The sequence below is a fragment of the Dermacentor variabilis genome, chromosome 2 (genome assembly GCF_050947875.1).
Source record: "Dermacentor variabilis isolate Ectoservices chromosome 2, ASM5094787v1, whole genome shotgun sequence".
In the NCBI taxonomy this organism is placed as follows: Eukaryota; Metazoa; Arthropoda; class Arachnida; order Ixodida; family Ixodidae; genus Dermacentor; species Dermacentor variabilis.
In genome coordinates this window covers 258663613-258678448 of record NC_134569.1, presented here as the reverse complement: position 1 = coordinate 258678448, position 14836 = coordinate 258663613, and the positions used below count along the sequence as shown (strand labels likewise).

General features: G+C 41.7%; 1 protein-coding gene across 14 annotated transcripts in view; it reads right to left on the bottom strand.

Moving 5' to 3' along the window:
* mio (GATOR complex protein mio) overlaps window positions 1-14836 on the bottom strand; it is a 560893-nt gene that overhangs the window by 369415 nt on the left and 176642 nt on the right. For 13 of the 14 annotated variants that reach the window (XR_012826275.1, XM_075682897.1, XM_075682900.1 and 10 more), the window contains one exon: window positions 8217-8275. The exons of the other annotated variant lie outside the window; for it this stretch is intronic. Coding sequence is in view for 12 of the 13 variants with exons in the window: in XM_075682897.1 (XP_075539012.1) it covers window positions 8217-8275 (59 nt within the window). In the remaining variant the exon portion in view is untranslated. The remainder of the gene's footprint in view (window positions 1-8216; window positions 8276-14836) is intronic. 14 annotated transcript variants of the gene reach the window in all.

The following is a 14836-nucleotide window of genomic DNA, read 5'->3' as shown; positions in this document are numbered from 1 at the left end:
ATGATTGTGTTTGCAAAGAATTACATCGCTATGTGCCACGGAAAGGCCTGACATTTAAATCCGAATGCCGTTTCCCTCTTCACTCGTGGTGAATCTGCCCAGAGAGGTACGGTGTTGCAGTTGGGCTCCTGCGCCCACATAATCATGTCCGTAGTGTAACGTCGCTTGTGGTGACACGTGGCTTCGAGAATTATTCAAGACAACATCTGTTATTTGTATGATCTGTTGCTTGAATTGACGAATTGAAGTTTAGAGAACTAATAAAACACACAAACGGAATGGCTGCATGTTTTTTGTTTTACTTTGCACCGAAGCAAGACCTCCGCAAGACTTCCGCTTCATCTGCTTGTTCTTACAGTCATGCAGTGACGTGCGCAGGTACCGAAACTATGCCATTTTCTACCGTATTCCAGTGCGTGATCACGTTCTGCGATCTGCTTGTTCTGCCTCAATATTTGTGTAGCACTGAATTATACTGCTAGTCATCTTTCCTTGTGCACAGCGCGCAAAATTGTGCACTGTGTAAACGAGACAACAGCTCGCGCATGGCACCACCAGCGAAAATGCATAGTGCAGGAAAAAAAGAAGCGAGGAGAAAAGAAAATGAAGGCAGGGCCTGTGACGCATGCGTCACACGATCCTTAAGGTCCGGTATGGGAGAACGCAGGGAAGGAATTTTGCTTGCGAAGGCTAGACGGGGCAAGTGGAAAGAGCGTCTTGCTTGGCAGTGGAGCATGCCTACTGAAATCATGGGTTCGCGGCACTGAAATATTTCCATCTCTGCTATTAATGAGCCGATCTGAAAAAATTTTTGCAGCAGAACTCTCCCTAGAGGACATGTAACAACTTCCAGCATATAACCAAAATTTTCTATGGGGCGTGGTGAGGGGCCCTTTAATGAATGGCTTGCAGTGTGGTAACGAACGAATTGTCCCTTCATGCGTTAAGGCTGCTAAGGCTAATGTTCCTCAGCAATGATTTATTGAAAGAACCTCATTACAGTTATATCTGGGTTAGTTATAAGTAGGTTCGACTGTAAAGACATAACAAACAAACCATACTGGCCCTTGAGAAGCCCCACTAAAAGCTACGCACAGCTATGCCTCATTAATAAAGGGCCCTTTGATTTTTAGCCAAAATTGTTTGCTGTGTGAGCCATCTATCATAATGAGTCCTAGCAATAGGCAGGGATATTTCTGGTCATTTCTTGTACTAGTACCATGCATACTTTCAGATGTGCAGGTGTCTTTCTGCAGCTCCGAGGCAGAAATGCTACTAAAAAGAATAAAAAATAAAAGAAGTGATAACTGAATATCTCCTCTGGGAAGCTTTGAGTACTAAGTGATGCCTAGTTCTCTCCTCATGGCAGAAGTATTTTTTGTCCATGTGAAAAAGTGGAAATATCCAATGGTTAAATATCACATTGTAGTGACGGCGAAAAACCAGAACATTGCCAAGAATGCGAGTTCAGAACTTAGCTTTTTTATAGGCAATTTTGTGCCAAGAAAGGCAAGCCATTATCAAAGCACAATGATAGTGATGACCACAGTCAATGGAGATTGAACCTGGTCTCACGGGTCAAGTGTGTCCTCTACAGTATATGTACACTGACTCACAGTACATTCCACAGCAACTGCTGGAATTTGCGTACATTCAAAAATGGTCACACAGACAATCTGATAAGACATGCCTTCTTTGCAACAGACTCTGTCACAGCGTTCAAGAAACTTTGGATCCTAGAGGCATGTCTTGCATTGAGCAGTAATTTGATAACAATGCTTATTTGGTGAAAACTACCACTGGCAAATAGTAAAACAATGATGCTTGGCAGTATCTTGTCATTGTAAGGCATGGATTCTTCAAAGGAAAACCGTTTAAGTCAGCTCAAAACTAAAAACACAGGTGGTTTGCTAAGAGTTCACAATGACAGTGCTAATATTTTATAAAATTAAACTACGTCAGCCTCTATGAAGTTTGCTCAATTCCATGGGAGCCAGACATTTTTCACATAAATAAGGCATATTCACTGGTAAACTTCATCTCTTCAGGGTTGTCCATAATTTGAATTTTCCGTAATAACAAGCTTCATAATGATGAGGCACAACAGTATTAACACCGCATAGTTAAATAGGTCAAATTTCTCAGTTACGGCTATAATGAACTATTTTTCAGGAAAAAAAAAAAACAAAAATTATGGGCCATGTTCTGATGAACATTTTCTTTGAAATGACAATCAACATTCATAGGGCAATCATTACATGCAGCCAAGTGTAAAAGATGATTGCATATCTCGCACTGCACACCATCTGGCAAAGTGCCGTACTGCCTCACAGGAGAGCCCACCTTCAGTTCGGCTGGCACTTTCTCAAGTGCCTGCTCAATTACAAATTATGGGCACACAAGTTTGATTTTGCTGTAGTACAAAAGATTCACAAAAGTAATTTACGATAGAATTAGGGGCAACACTCAACATTAATCAACCTAGAGAACAAACTGGACTTACAAAGGGTTATTCGACAATGTATGACGTTTGTGTCACCAATTACATAAGTGTGAAATCTGCAGATTATAAACAGCCTCTATATATGGCTTTTATATTGTTACGGGGTTAAAAACAGTCAGACGTATATCTACAGGATATTTACAATAATTGTAGCAGCTGACAAGATGGTAGAAAGCGTGCGAAGTCCAGAGCGTCGTCTTCTTCTGACCAAGATGAAAACTTCTTCATCAGCGTATCATAATATATTACAAAGGGGCGTTTCATTCAGTAGAAACACTAGCAGTCAGGGAGACATTGGGCAGTCAAGTAATACAGGAAGCATATGTAAATATCTAGGAAAGAATGTCTGTAAGGAATCCACAGCTAGCTTAATCCTTCTCAAGAAATGTGGCAAAATACCGATCAAGAAAGGATCAGGCAAGGAGAGATAATCTCTCCAAAGGTATTCACTGCATGCTTAGACATATTCAAGCTTGGGTAAATATTTGAGCCACCTGAACTTTGCAGATGGCATTATTCTGTTTAGCAGTGCTGGAGACTGACTTGTAACAAATAATTGGGGACCTCAGCCAGCAAAGTGTAAGAGTATCATCATCATCATCAGGCTATTTTATGCCCACTGCAGGACGAAGGCCTCTCCTTGTGATCTCCAATTACTCCAATTATGCCAACCAATTTGAACTAGCGCCTGCTAATTTCTTAATTTCATCACACCACCTAATGTTCTGTCATCCTCAACTGCGCTTCCCTTGTCTTGGAAACCATTCTGTAACCCTAATGGTTCACCGGTTATTTAACCTATGCATTGCATGACCTGCCCCGCTCCATTTCTTTCTTTTAATGTCAATTGGAACAACGGCTATCCCTGCTTGCTCTCTGCACCAAACCGCTCTCTTCCTGTCTTTTAAAGCTACGCCTAACATTCTTCGTTCCATTGTTCTTTGCGCGGTCTTTAACTTGTTTTCAAGCTTCTTTGTCAGTCTCAAAGTTTCTGCCCCATATGTCAGCACCAGTAGAATGCATTGATTGTACACCTCTCTTTTTACTGATAATGGTAAACTTCCAGTCAGAATCTGACAATGTCTGCGAAATGCACTCAAAACCATTTTTATTCTTCTGCTAATTTCCTTCTCATGATCAGGGTCCCCTGTAAGTAATTGACCTAGGTAAGTGCACTCCTTCACAGACTGTAGAGGCTGACTGGCGATCCTGAGCTCTTGTTCTCTTGCCCGGCTATTGATTATCTTTGTATTCTGCATATTAATCTTCAACTCCACTATTATACTCTATCTGTTAAGGTCCTCAATCAATTGTTGCAACTCATCCCCAGAGACGCTGAACAGGACCATGTCAGCTGCAAATCAAAGGTTGCAGAGATATTCGCCGTTGATCCTTACTCCTAAGCCTTCCCAGTTTAATAGCTTGAATGCTTCTTCCAAGCATGCAGTGAATAGCATTGTAGAGACTGTGCCTCCCTGTATGACCCCTTTCTTTATAGGTATCTTCCTACTTTTCTTGTGGAGAATTAAGGTAGCTGTGGAGTCTCTGTAGATACTTTCCAAGATATTTGCATAAGCATCCTGTACCCTTTGATTATGTAATGCCTATATGACTGCAGGTATCACCACTGGATCAAATGCCTTTTCGTAATGAATGAAAGCCATATAGAGAGGCTGATTGCACTCTACGGATTTCTCAATTACCTGAGTGATGACATGGATGTGATCCATTGTAGAATATCCTTTCTTGAAACCAGCCATTTCCCTTGGTTGACTGAAGTCCAACGTTGCCTTCATTCTATTGCAGATCATCTTGGTGAATACTTTATATAATATTGGAAGTAAGTTAATGGGCCTATAATTTTTCAATTCTTTAATGTCTCCCTTTTTGTAGATTAGTATAATGTTGGCATTCTTCCAGTTCTCTGGGACCCTGCAGGTTGATAGACAGTTTGTATAAAGGGCCACCAATTTTTCAAGCATTACGTCTCCTCTATCTTTGATTAAATGAACTGGTATTCTATCTTCTCCTGCCGCTTTTCCCCATTTCACGTATTGCAAGGCCCTTCTAACTTCATCGCTAGTTATAGAAAAAGCTTCTGTAACTTCTTCATTACTACTTCGAATGGAGTTATCGTGGCTGCTTTGGGTACTGTACAGGTCAGTACAGAATTCTTACGCTGCTTTTACTATTCCATTGAGATTGCTGATAATATTACCCTGCTTACTTATCTTTCAGTGCATACATCTTTATTTGTCCTATGCCAAGTTTCCTTCTCACTGATTTCAGGCTGCGTCAATTTTTTACAGCTTCTTCAGTCTTTCTTACGTTATAGTTTCAAATATAACTTATTTTCACCTTGTTGATCAGTTTTGACAGTTCTGCATACTTTATCTTATCTCTTTAGTTGGACACTTTCATTCTTTGTCGTCCCTTCATTAGGTCCTTTGTTACTTGGGAGAGCTTGCCTACTGGTTGCCTTAGTGCCTTGCCTCCCACTTCAATAGCTGCCTCTGAAACCAGTCTAGTTACGGTTTCATTCATTACCTTTATGTCACCTTCACCTCTCTGTTCTAAGGCTGCATATTTGTTGGCAATTACCAGCCTGAATTTGCCTGGTTTAACCCTTACTGTGTCTAGGTTGGCCTGCTTTTTCTTGACAAATTTTACTCTTTCTTTCTTCAAATTGAGAAGAATCCTATAATCCTATGATCACTGCACTTTACACTACTTAACACTTCTACATCCTCCACTATGCTGGGATTGGCAAAGAGTATGAAATGAATTTCATTTCTTGTTTCACATCAGGGATTTTCAAGGTCCACTCTCGGTTGCTTTGCTTCCTGAGAAAGGTATTCATTATTCAAAGCTTATTTCCTTCTGCGAATTTTATCAACATCTCGCCTCTAGCATTCCTAGAATCGACGCCGCAGTTGCCAATTGCTTGTTCCCCAGCCTGCTTTTTCCTGACTTTTGCATTGAAGTCGCCCATAACTACAGTATACTGAGTTCGCATTTTTCTCATCGCCAATTCAAGATCTTCATAAAACTGATCTACTTCATCATCATTGTGACTGGATGTTGGAGCATAGGTTTGTACTACCTTTATTCTATGCCTCCTATTCAGCTTTATTACGACTACTGCTACCCTCTCATTAATGCTGTAGAATTTGTCAATATTGCCTGCTATGTCCTTATGGATTAGGAATCCTACTCCAAACTGCTTCTTATCTGGCAGTCCTCTATAGCAGAGGACGTGGCCATTCCTCAGCACTGTATTGACCTCACTAGTTCTTCTAACCTAACTAAGACCAATGATATCCCAAACGATGCCTGATACCATAGTCACTATGTTATTACACTAATCTCGAAACAGTTTGCATTGTTGCATTTTTACCATGGCTGTAATAAAAAAAAAAATATTCGGCTACTCGTCTCACATGAAAACACCAGTGTGCGCTCACTTCCTTATTCTGGTGCCAGCCTCCTCCCTGGTCATTGCATATAGCATTCACAGCTGTCGCCACCAACCCTATTGTGATAAGCATCTTCACCCATCTGTTTTACAGTGGGTGGGGCATACTGCTATTGGCAGCGTACTGCACCCTCTTTGTAGGCGACAACGCAAACACACTGGCGTTCCCTGCCGTAGGCAGCGCAATGTGAGCATCCCGTTTCGTTTCAGCGGCATCTGGCATTGCCCACCAGCTCGATTTTTTTCCAGTTTCCCATCACCATCTAAAACACTCTGCAATAGGAAAACAACACAACACGTCTCGGACCTCTGGTGCACCACTAGCTTGACATGTGTCGGCGTCCTGCAACGCAGCGATTTACGCAACGCTTCACATTATGTAGATGTCAACTCCAGTTGACATCTAACCAGGAAAACGTAAAAATCAAAGTAACTAAATGATATGACAGACTCAACTGGTAGCAGTAGTCGTAATAAAGCTGAATAGGAGGCATATAATAAAGGTAGTACAAACCTATGCTCCAACATCCAGTCACAATGATGATGAAGTAGATCAGTTGATACCATAGTGACCTTAAAGAGTTTTACTAGGCTAGCTCCACTCAAGAGGGTTTGGGCGTTAAATGGATTAAGAGCATGGATAAAGATTAATATGCGTAATACAAAGGTAATGAACAATAACCTGCCAAGAGAACGAGAATTTGAGATTGGCATTCAGCCTGTAGAATCTGTGCAATAGTATGTTCGTAAAAGTGACTATGAGAAAGAAGTTCACAGAAGAATGAAATTGGTTGGAGCGCGTGTGACAGGCATTACCGAGTCATGACATGCAGCTCACAGCTACCCTAGAAAAGTATACAGTCATTGTATTCTACCAGTATTCTACCAAGGGGCAGAAAGTTTTAAGTTAACAATTCTGCTTGAGAAGAAGTCAAAGACTGTACTACAAGAGTTGGAACAAAAAAAAATTATAGTAAGAATGTAAGGAAACAAGACAGTGGTGCAACGGGGGTAACCGATATTCTAGTTGTGAAAGAAATGGAGCTGGACCGACATGTAAAGGCCAGAATACATGGAGCGAACTTTCACGACGAAGTTCGGGCGGCAGAAAATCTGGCGTGGCGCGACGCCGTATGTTCGTCGGGCTGTGCTACATGGAGCGAAGACAGGCCGGCCGCCGCCGGCGAGTCGTTGCGTTGTTAACAGTGTGGCTAGATGAGGCAAATGCGTTGTCGTGAAACACATGACAAAAAAAAAAAAAACTTTAACGACAATTATTATCGCTTTTGAATTATGGAACACTAAAAACGCGTAAAATTTTGTTTAGAAATGATTTCTATTCTTTTTTATGTGTTTGAGACATTCATGTGCCGATGTAGTTTAAAGAAAGCGGCGATGCTATGCGTTGTGGCAACACTGGGCGGGTAAACAACTTTTGGCTCCTTTAACTCCGCGGCTCTGTTCTGTGGCTCAACGCGCGCGCGGCCGGCGCGCGGCCGAAGCAAGCAGACCTGAAAGTAGCGCACGTGAGCTTGTCTAACCATGGCTGTTATTAACTTGTTAAATTCCAGCCGCGCCGCTTTGGATGCCATGAATACGAAAAGCGGGAGACCGGCGTGAACGATAGAGCGGGATTGGGATACATGGACAAGCGGGGAAGCCTAGACGGAAGTCGGGGCGGATATTGAGGCCTGATTGGCTCGCTTTGGGGCGCCGCTCGTTTGCCGCTTCCGGTATCGTCGCCGCCCGACGAACTTTTTTGCGCCAGCTGGATCGGCGGCGAACGACGTTTTCTCCGCCACCGCGCGTCGCGCGTACGCCGCCGGGCGTCGAACGCCGACTATTCGTCGCATATTTGCTCCATGTATTCTGGCCTTTATACATAGGGCAGATGCATAAGGTGCTCGCTCCATTTAAGTTTGCAGAATGGGTGGCAAGATGGCAGCAGTGAGTTAGGTGGAGAAATGAAAAGAGGAAATCTGCAGGGTGGTGGCATAAGACAGGTGCACATTGTGCCGACTGTAGGAACACACCTTTGGTTGTCATGAAAATGTACAGAGACAGGCACAGTTTACAGAAGCGGTTAGTGTGACATGTGGGAATAAGTTTCAGTATGATGAATTGTGAAGCATTTTTTCTCTCCACAGTCACATTCAAACGAGTGGAAAACATCATAACATAATGGCACGCTTGTGAAAAAAGTGCTTAATGCGCCAAGCTTAGTAAAGACCCACTTACTAGGTTGTAGTTGACAGGATTCCATGCCACCATGTTGCAACGTCGTGGCTGCTTTGGTACTGCAACAAAGTAATGGGAGATGCAAACTCTGGCTTCTCTAGACAAGTTTTGCTGAAAGATTACTGGCCACCAAACTTTGACACCGACAGGTGCCTTCCACACATCAGGCCAAAATTAAAGGTACAACTCAAAAACATGAACTATATCTTTTCACTCATGTAAAAAAGGGTTGTGATTTTTAGCTTTTAAACTAAGGTTGTGGAAATACTCAAACACAGAAATACTAATTAAATAGTTATCGGTTGAATAATACAATTCATGAATACAGTATTTACTATTTACCTTCTCAAATATTTGGTATACAGTAGAATTTCGTTTGTACATTTTGGGGAAAAAGAATTCTAAAAGAGAACCTACTAACCAGGAAAACGTAAAAACCAAAGTAACTAAAAGATATGACAGACTCAACTGGAGTTGACATCTACGTAATGTGAAGCGTTGCGTAAATCGCTGCGTTGCAGGACGCCGACACATGTCGAGCTGGTGGTGCACCAGAGGTCCGAGACGTGTTGTTTTCCTATTGCAGAGTGTTTTAGATGGTGATGGGAAACTGGAAAAAAATCGAGCTGGTGGGCAATGCCAGATGCCGCTGAAACGAAACGGGATGCTCACATTGCGCTGCCTACGGCAGGGAACGCCAGTGTGTTTGCGTTGTCGCCTACAAAGAGGGTGCAGTACGCTGCCAATAGCAGTATGCCCCGCCCACTGTAAAACAGATGGGTGAAGATGCTTATCACAATAGGGTTGGTGGCGATAGCTGTGAATGCTATATGCAATGACCAGGGAGGAGGCTGGCACCAGAATAAGGAAGTGAACGCACACTGGCGTTTTCATGTGAGACGAGTAGCCGAATATTTCTTTTTTTTTTATTACAGCCATAGTAAAAATGCAACAATGCAAACTGTTTCGAGATTAGTGTATTAACATAGTGACTAAAACCTAAACTAAAACAATGCAATCTGTTTCAAGATTAGTGCAATAAGACGTAATACAAAACAACAACGAAATCTGTTCCTACAATAGTGCAATAATAGCACTACAAAAACAGAGCTGTGAAATGGTGCAACTGGGCTACTTTGGTGTGCTTAGGAGACACAGAAGATGCTTGGATAAATTCGTTGCAATCTAAGACCGTGCATGGAAAATAGGAATACTTATGTCAGTTATAGCAAAATAAGGTGCGAGAGAGTTAGCCTGATGCTGCCTTGTGGGACGGGTTAGTAAGGGTGATAGACACATTGATGGATCTATCGCAAGTTCCTAGTTAAGAAGCAGTGAAAGGAAGTCAATTCTGAACTTTTTTCCTAACGTTTGAAGGGCAATGCCACTGGCTTTTATTATTTCCGACGGAAAGTCAGTTCGTGACCGGATAAACCGGATGGCTTTGTTCTTTATTCTTTCAAGGGACTTAATGTTTATTTGAGTATACGACTCCCATACTTCAGTGGCATATTCTAATTTGGGTCTGATTAAAGAATAATAGCACAGTAATTTAACATTGCTTGGGGAGCTTTGAAGTTTTTGTTTTAGAAAGCAGAGCTTTCTAAAGGTAGATGAGCAAATATTATTAACGTTTATATTGACACATGAACTTGCTTATCTTTAATGCGTGAGTGCTTTTCACCGTCCAACAAATGTTATCGCTCAGTGCAGGACGCGCTTGCATGTATCAGAAGTTTCTGGAATGTTATCCATGCTTCTATCTGCTGTCTGTTGTCACCGAACCTTGTGTAATGTGATTGCACGTATGCATGATGCTAATGGTGTAGCACTTCCTGGAAGACACGTGGGCACCAGCGATTACTCAGGAATGTTCGATGGCTCATGCATAATAACTGACGTGCTTTACCCGCTGATCAGATTTTCGATGACCATTGACTGTGTTCACCGTTATCGTTGTTCGTTGGGTGTAGCCTATTTTTGAGGGCACAAGTTCACCCAATAAAATGCTAGTTTTGTTACTCACAGCTTTGCTGCTTTCTACACTGTCACTACCACATGACATCTTGTGGAGGTGCTTTGTGATCATGTACCGGACCCCCCCAAAAAGCCGTGACCCAAGCCCGAATGCGGAAGACAGCACCAACGTCACCAAGAACCAGCCAGGTAGCCTCAGGCTGCAAGGACTGCCCCCAAAGCACGGATTTTTGCCTGAAGCAACTAGGAAGATCATCGCCAAGTCAACCCCAATGGCAGCCCCAGCATCCCACATCATCCTGCAGCAGCCCAGGGAGCTTCCGACGTTCCATGGTTCAACATTCGAGGATCTGGAAAGCTGGCTTGGCACGTATGAGAGGGTCGCTACATTTAACAGCTGGGACCGCGACGACAAACTGCGACATGTCTTTTTCACATTGGAAGATGCCACCAGGACATGGTTCGAGAACCGAGAAGCCGCCTTGATGACGTGAGACTTGTTCCGAAACGGCTTCCTGCAGACATTTACAAGCGTCGTACACCGAGAATGAGCCCAAGCTCTGCTAGAAACTCGAGTGCAGCTGCCCAATGAGACCATCGCAATCTTCACCGAGGAAATGAACCGTCTATTCCACCATACCGACCCGGAAATGTCTGAGGAGAAGAAAGTCCACATGCATGCATGTGGCATGCGCTTGTCATCTTGTGACACGTTGCCACAAGATGACAAGGATGACAACCCCTTCCTTGGAATAATAAGTGCAGAAGACTTTGTTGAACAGCAACAAGCAGATCTGGAGCTAAAAGGCCTCGTTGAGTATTTAGAAGGGAATACCAACATTGTTCCTAGGTCATTTAAGCGCGGATTGTCTTCGTTCACATTCCAAAACAACCTATTCGTGAAGAACTTGTCACCAGTCCGCACCAACTGCCTTTTTGTTTGTACTGCAGGTTGCAGCGTCTTTCTCAGATGGCAGCTTACACCGATCGGGTACGTTTCAGCGAGTCAGCCAAGCAACGAGCGGACATGCGCCCTAGAATCCAAAAGCCCTACATGTGCGAACATGTACATCGATGACATGGTATTCCTCCCTTTTGCCACGCTATCTGCATCGTACCGGACATCAGTGACATCATATCACGTGGACACTCGAACACTTATAAATGGCCTCGCAGGACCGTTCTTCACCAGTGGGCTCGGCAGGAGCACACCAGGTGGAATGCTGAGCAACCCTTTCTGCTTTGTACTGCAGGTTAGTGATTACACTTTAGGTCATTCCTACTGCAGCGATGACCGATTCCCCTGCCCATTTTTTGCTAAGCGCATTTTTATACGTTTTTCTTGCTTTGCCAAAGTTTTGTTGGTATGTGGTGATATCGAGTCTAACCCTGGCCCGAATGAAAAAGAAATGTAGATGCAGCTGCTATCTGGTCAAAATAAAATTAGTGCTACCATTGAAAATGTCCAAGTCAACCAAAAAGAAATGGAAAAAAGATCACTGCCTTAAGTGAAAGAAATGACGGGATGAAACAGCAGCTTTCATGATTTAAGAAATTAACAATTCATATAAATGCTATAGAAAAAGCAATTTCAAATCAGAACGATACATTAGCTTCGGTCATTAAAAAAGTGGATGACTTAAGAAAGAGAAGTCGCAAGAACAACTTAATGATATACGGCTTGGAGAAGTATTCTGTAGAAACCTCTGAAGAACTAGAAAAGAAAGTTGTGAAAGATATATTCATAGAAAAACTGCAAGTACCAACTCCATCTATAGAAAGAATGCATAGGCTGGGCTCAAAAAAGGTAAAAAAAACTCGTCCTGTAATCCTTAAATTCCTGAATTATCGTGAAAAGGCAACTATCCTTAGAAATTCCTACAAACTAAAAGGCACATCTGAGGACTTCTCCAAATGGGTGCGTGACGTGCTTAAAAATCTATGGGTAAACGCAAGTGAACAAAGAAATAGGGGTGCCAAAGTTAAACTCGTTTATAACAAACTTAGTGTTGACGGAACTCTTTACGCGTGGAATGACGAGGAAAGCCAACATTATCTACTCAATAAACAGTCCCATAAATGACCAATATCACAACCCTGCCCATCATTACGAATCCTGAACATATACTGCAGAAGCATATTAAACAAAACCACTGAACTGGAAGGTAATATACTTTCTCACGATCCCGACATTGTATTACTAACCAAAACATGATTGAATGATTCAGTTTTGGACAGTGAATTTGTACCAGTTGGTTTCAATGTAGTATTCAGGAAAGACTGCGGAGCTAGGAGAGACGGAGTTTGCATTCTTTTTAAACATTCTTTGAACATTATTCAAATGCCTGATGTACCTAACGTTGAGTCCCTTTTCTGTAAAACTTATCAAGGAAATGTTAAGTACATTATTGGTGTTGTATACAGGCCACCCTCCTCTGAACCTACCGATCTTGTTGAATTGAAAAAAAATATATGAGCATTCATGTTAAACAAGGGGATTGGATCATTTTATCCGGCGATTTCAACGTACACAACATTGGTTGGAACTCGACAGTTCAGAAGCAATGCAACAAACAGGCGAAGTAATTATTGACCTCGTATTTGCATTCGACCTATTACAGATTGTTGATGACTTTACTAGTATACAAGGTCATACTAGATCTATACTTGACTTGTTTTTTATACGTAGAATTCCTGCTTCTAATGCTAAATGCGAAATTTATCCCAGCATCTCGGATCACCAGATGGTACTACTAATGCACTCTGCTGTATCTGTGAACGCAAATAAAACAAACTGTCATTTTCCAAACTTTTCGCAAGCAGATGATGTTTAAATAATAGACATGTTGTCCTTTCATTTTGATATGTTTTCATGCAGTGACACTAATGCAAACAATCTCTGGGACCATTTAAAGGATATTATCAAAGAATGTGTTGATCTTTTTGTGCCCAGTACTATTGTAAAAAAACAAAAAAATAAGAACCCTTGGATAACTCGATCTACACTACAGCTCAGAAGAAAACTGCAAAAACTAAAAAAGAAAAAAGGCTGTCTAACAAATTTCCGAATACAAGAACTACCCACCTTAACCATTCAACTCCAAGATCAGGTTGCGGAAGATAAACCTAATTATTATGTGGTACTATTGCTGCATTTACTTCGTCATGCTCAGAAAAAATTTTGGCGCCTGGTTTCTCCTTCATCCCGCAACTGCAGTGCTTTTGATATTGAAGGCTGCATTACCCAAGACCACTCAAAAATAGCAAATGCATTTAAAGATCATTTTCAATCTGTTTACACTAGAGACAACGATCTCATGCCCAATTTCAGCTCCTACCTTCCGCCCATACCCGATATGGCCATTAGATAGCAGGGCATACTTAATATGCTACTAAATATTGATATAAAAAAATTGTGTGGTCCCGATGACATCCCAAATGAATTTTTAAAGTGGTATGCTGAGTGGGTGGCAAAGTACCTTCACATATTGTTTTCGAAATCGCTACAGGAGGGAGAGGTTCCAAGAGACTGGAAAATGGCTAAGGTGATACCCCTACACAAAAACGGCAGCAAATACTGTGTAAAAAATTACCATCCCATATCATTTATCTCAACCGCTTGAAAACTGATGGAGCACATAATACACAAGCACATTTCAGTATTTCTAGAGGAGCAAAACTTCTTCACCAAAGAACAACATGGGTTTCGCAGGGGCTTTTCTACACAAATTCAATTAATAGAAACTATACATGATTTTGCAGTTTCTATAAATAATGGAAATCAAACTGACGCAATTCTTTTAGACTTTCGTGAAGCTTTTGATGAGGTTTCCCACAATAAACTGCTTTATAATTTAAACTTGATACTAGAAAACTCTAAGCTAATATCCTGGATTTCATTGTACATAACTGACTGCCAACAATTTGTATGTTATGACCAGCAATGCTCAGGTAAAGCTTCAGTGTCGTCCGGTGTCCCTCAGGGCTTGGTCCTGCGACCCCTATTTTTTATCATCTTCATAAATGACATTGTTCACAACATCCCAGTTAAAATTAAACTATACGCAGATGACTGCGTTTTATACTCCGAGATTAAAAGCACATATGACCAGCTACTCTTAAATCAAGCGTTTTAAAGGGCTGCGTCATGGTGTGAAAATTGGCAAATGTCCCTCAATTTTGAAAAAACAGTAGCAATGACAATTACTCACAAAAAACTACCATCAATTATCAATACAGCATCAATAACAATTTTCTTACCGATGTTACAGAGTATAAATACTTAGGTCTCCTCATAATAAGTGATCTTCGATGGAATAAACACATTGATCAAGTCACAGCAAGCACACAACGCAAACTGTTTTTCCTTCGCAGGGCTCTGGAACTGTTCACTCCTACAGTCCGTCTTCTTGCGTATAAATCTGTCATTCTGCCATGCACAAAAGCAAATACAGAAAAGCTGGAAATTATTCAGAAAAGAGCACTTCACTTTACATACAATTGCTACGACCACACATCTGTAACAGACTTGTTAACCAGAGCTAATCTAAAACCTCTAGCCACGAGAAACCATCATTCATGTTTAAAATTTCTCTATCAGATACTAGCAGGACCCGTTAAGGTTGATGCATGTACAGCTATTC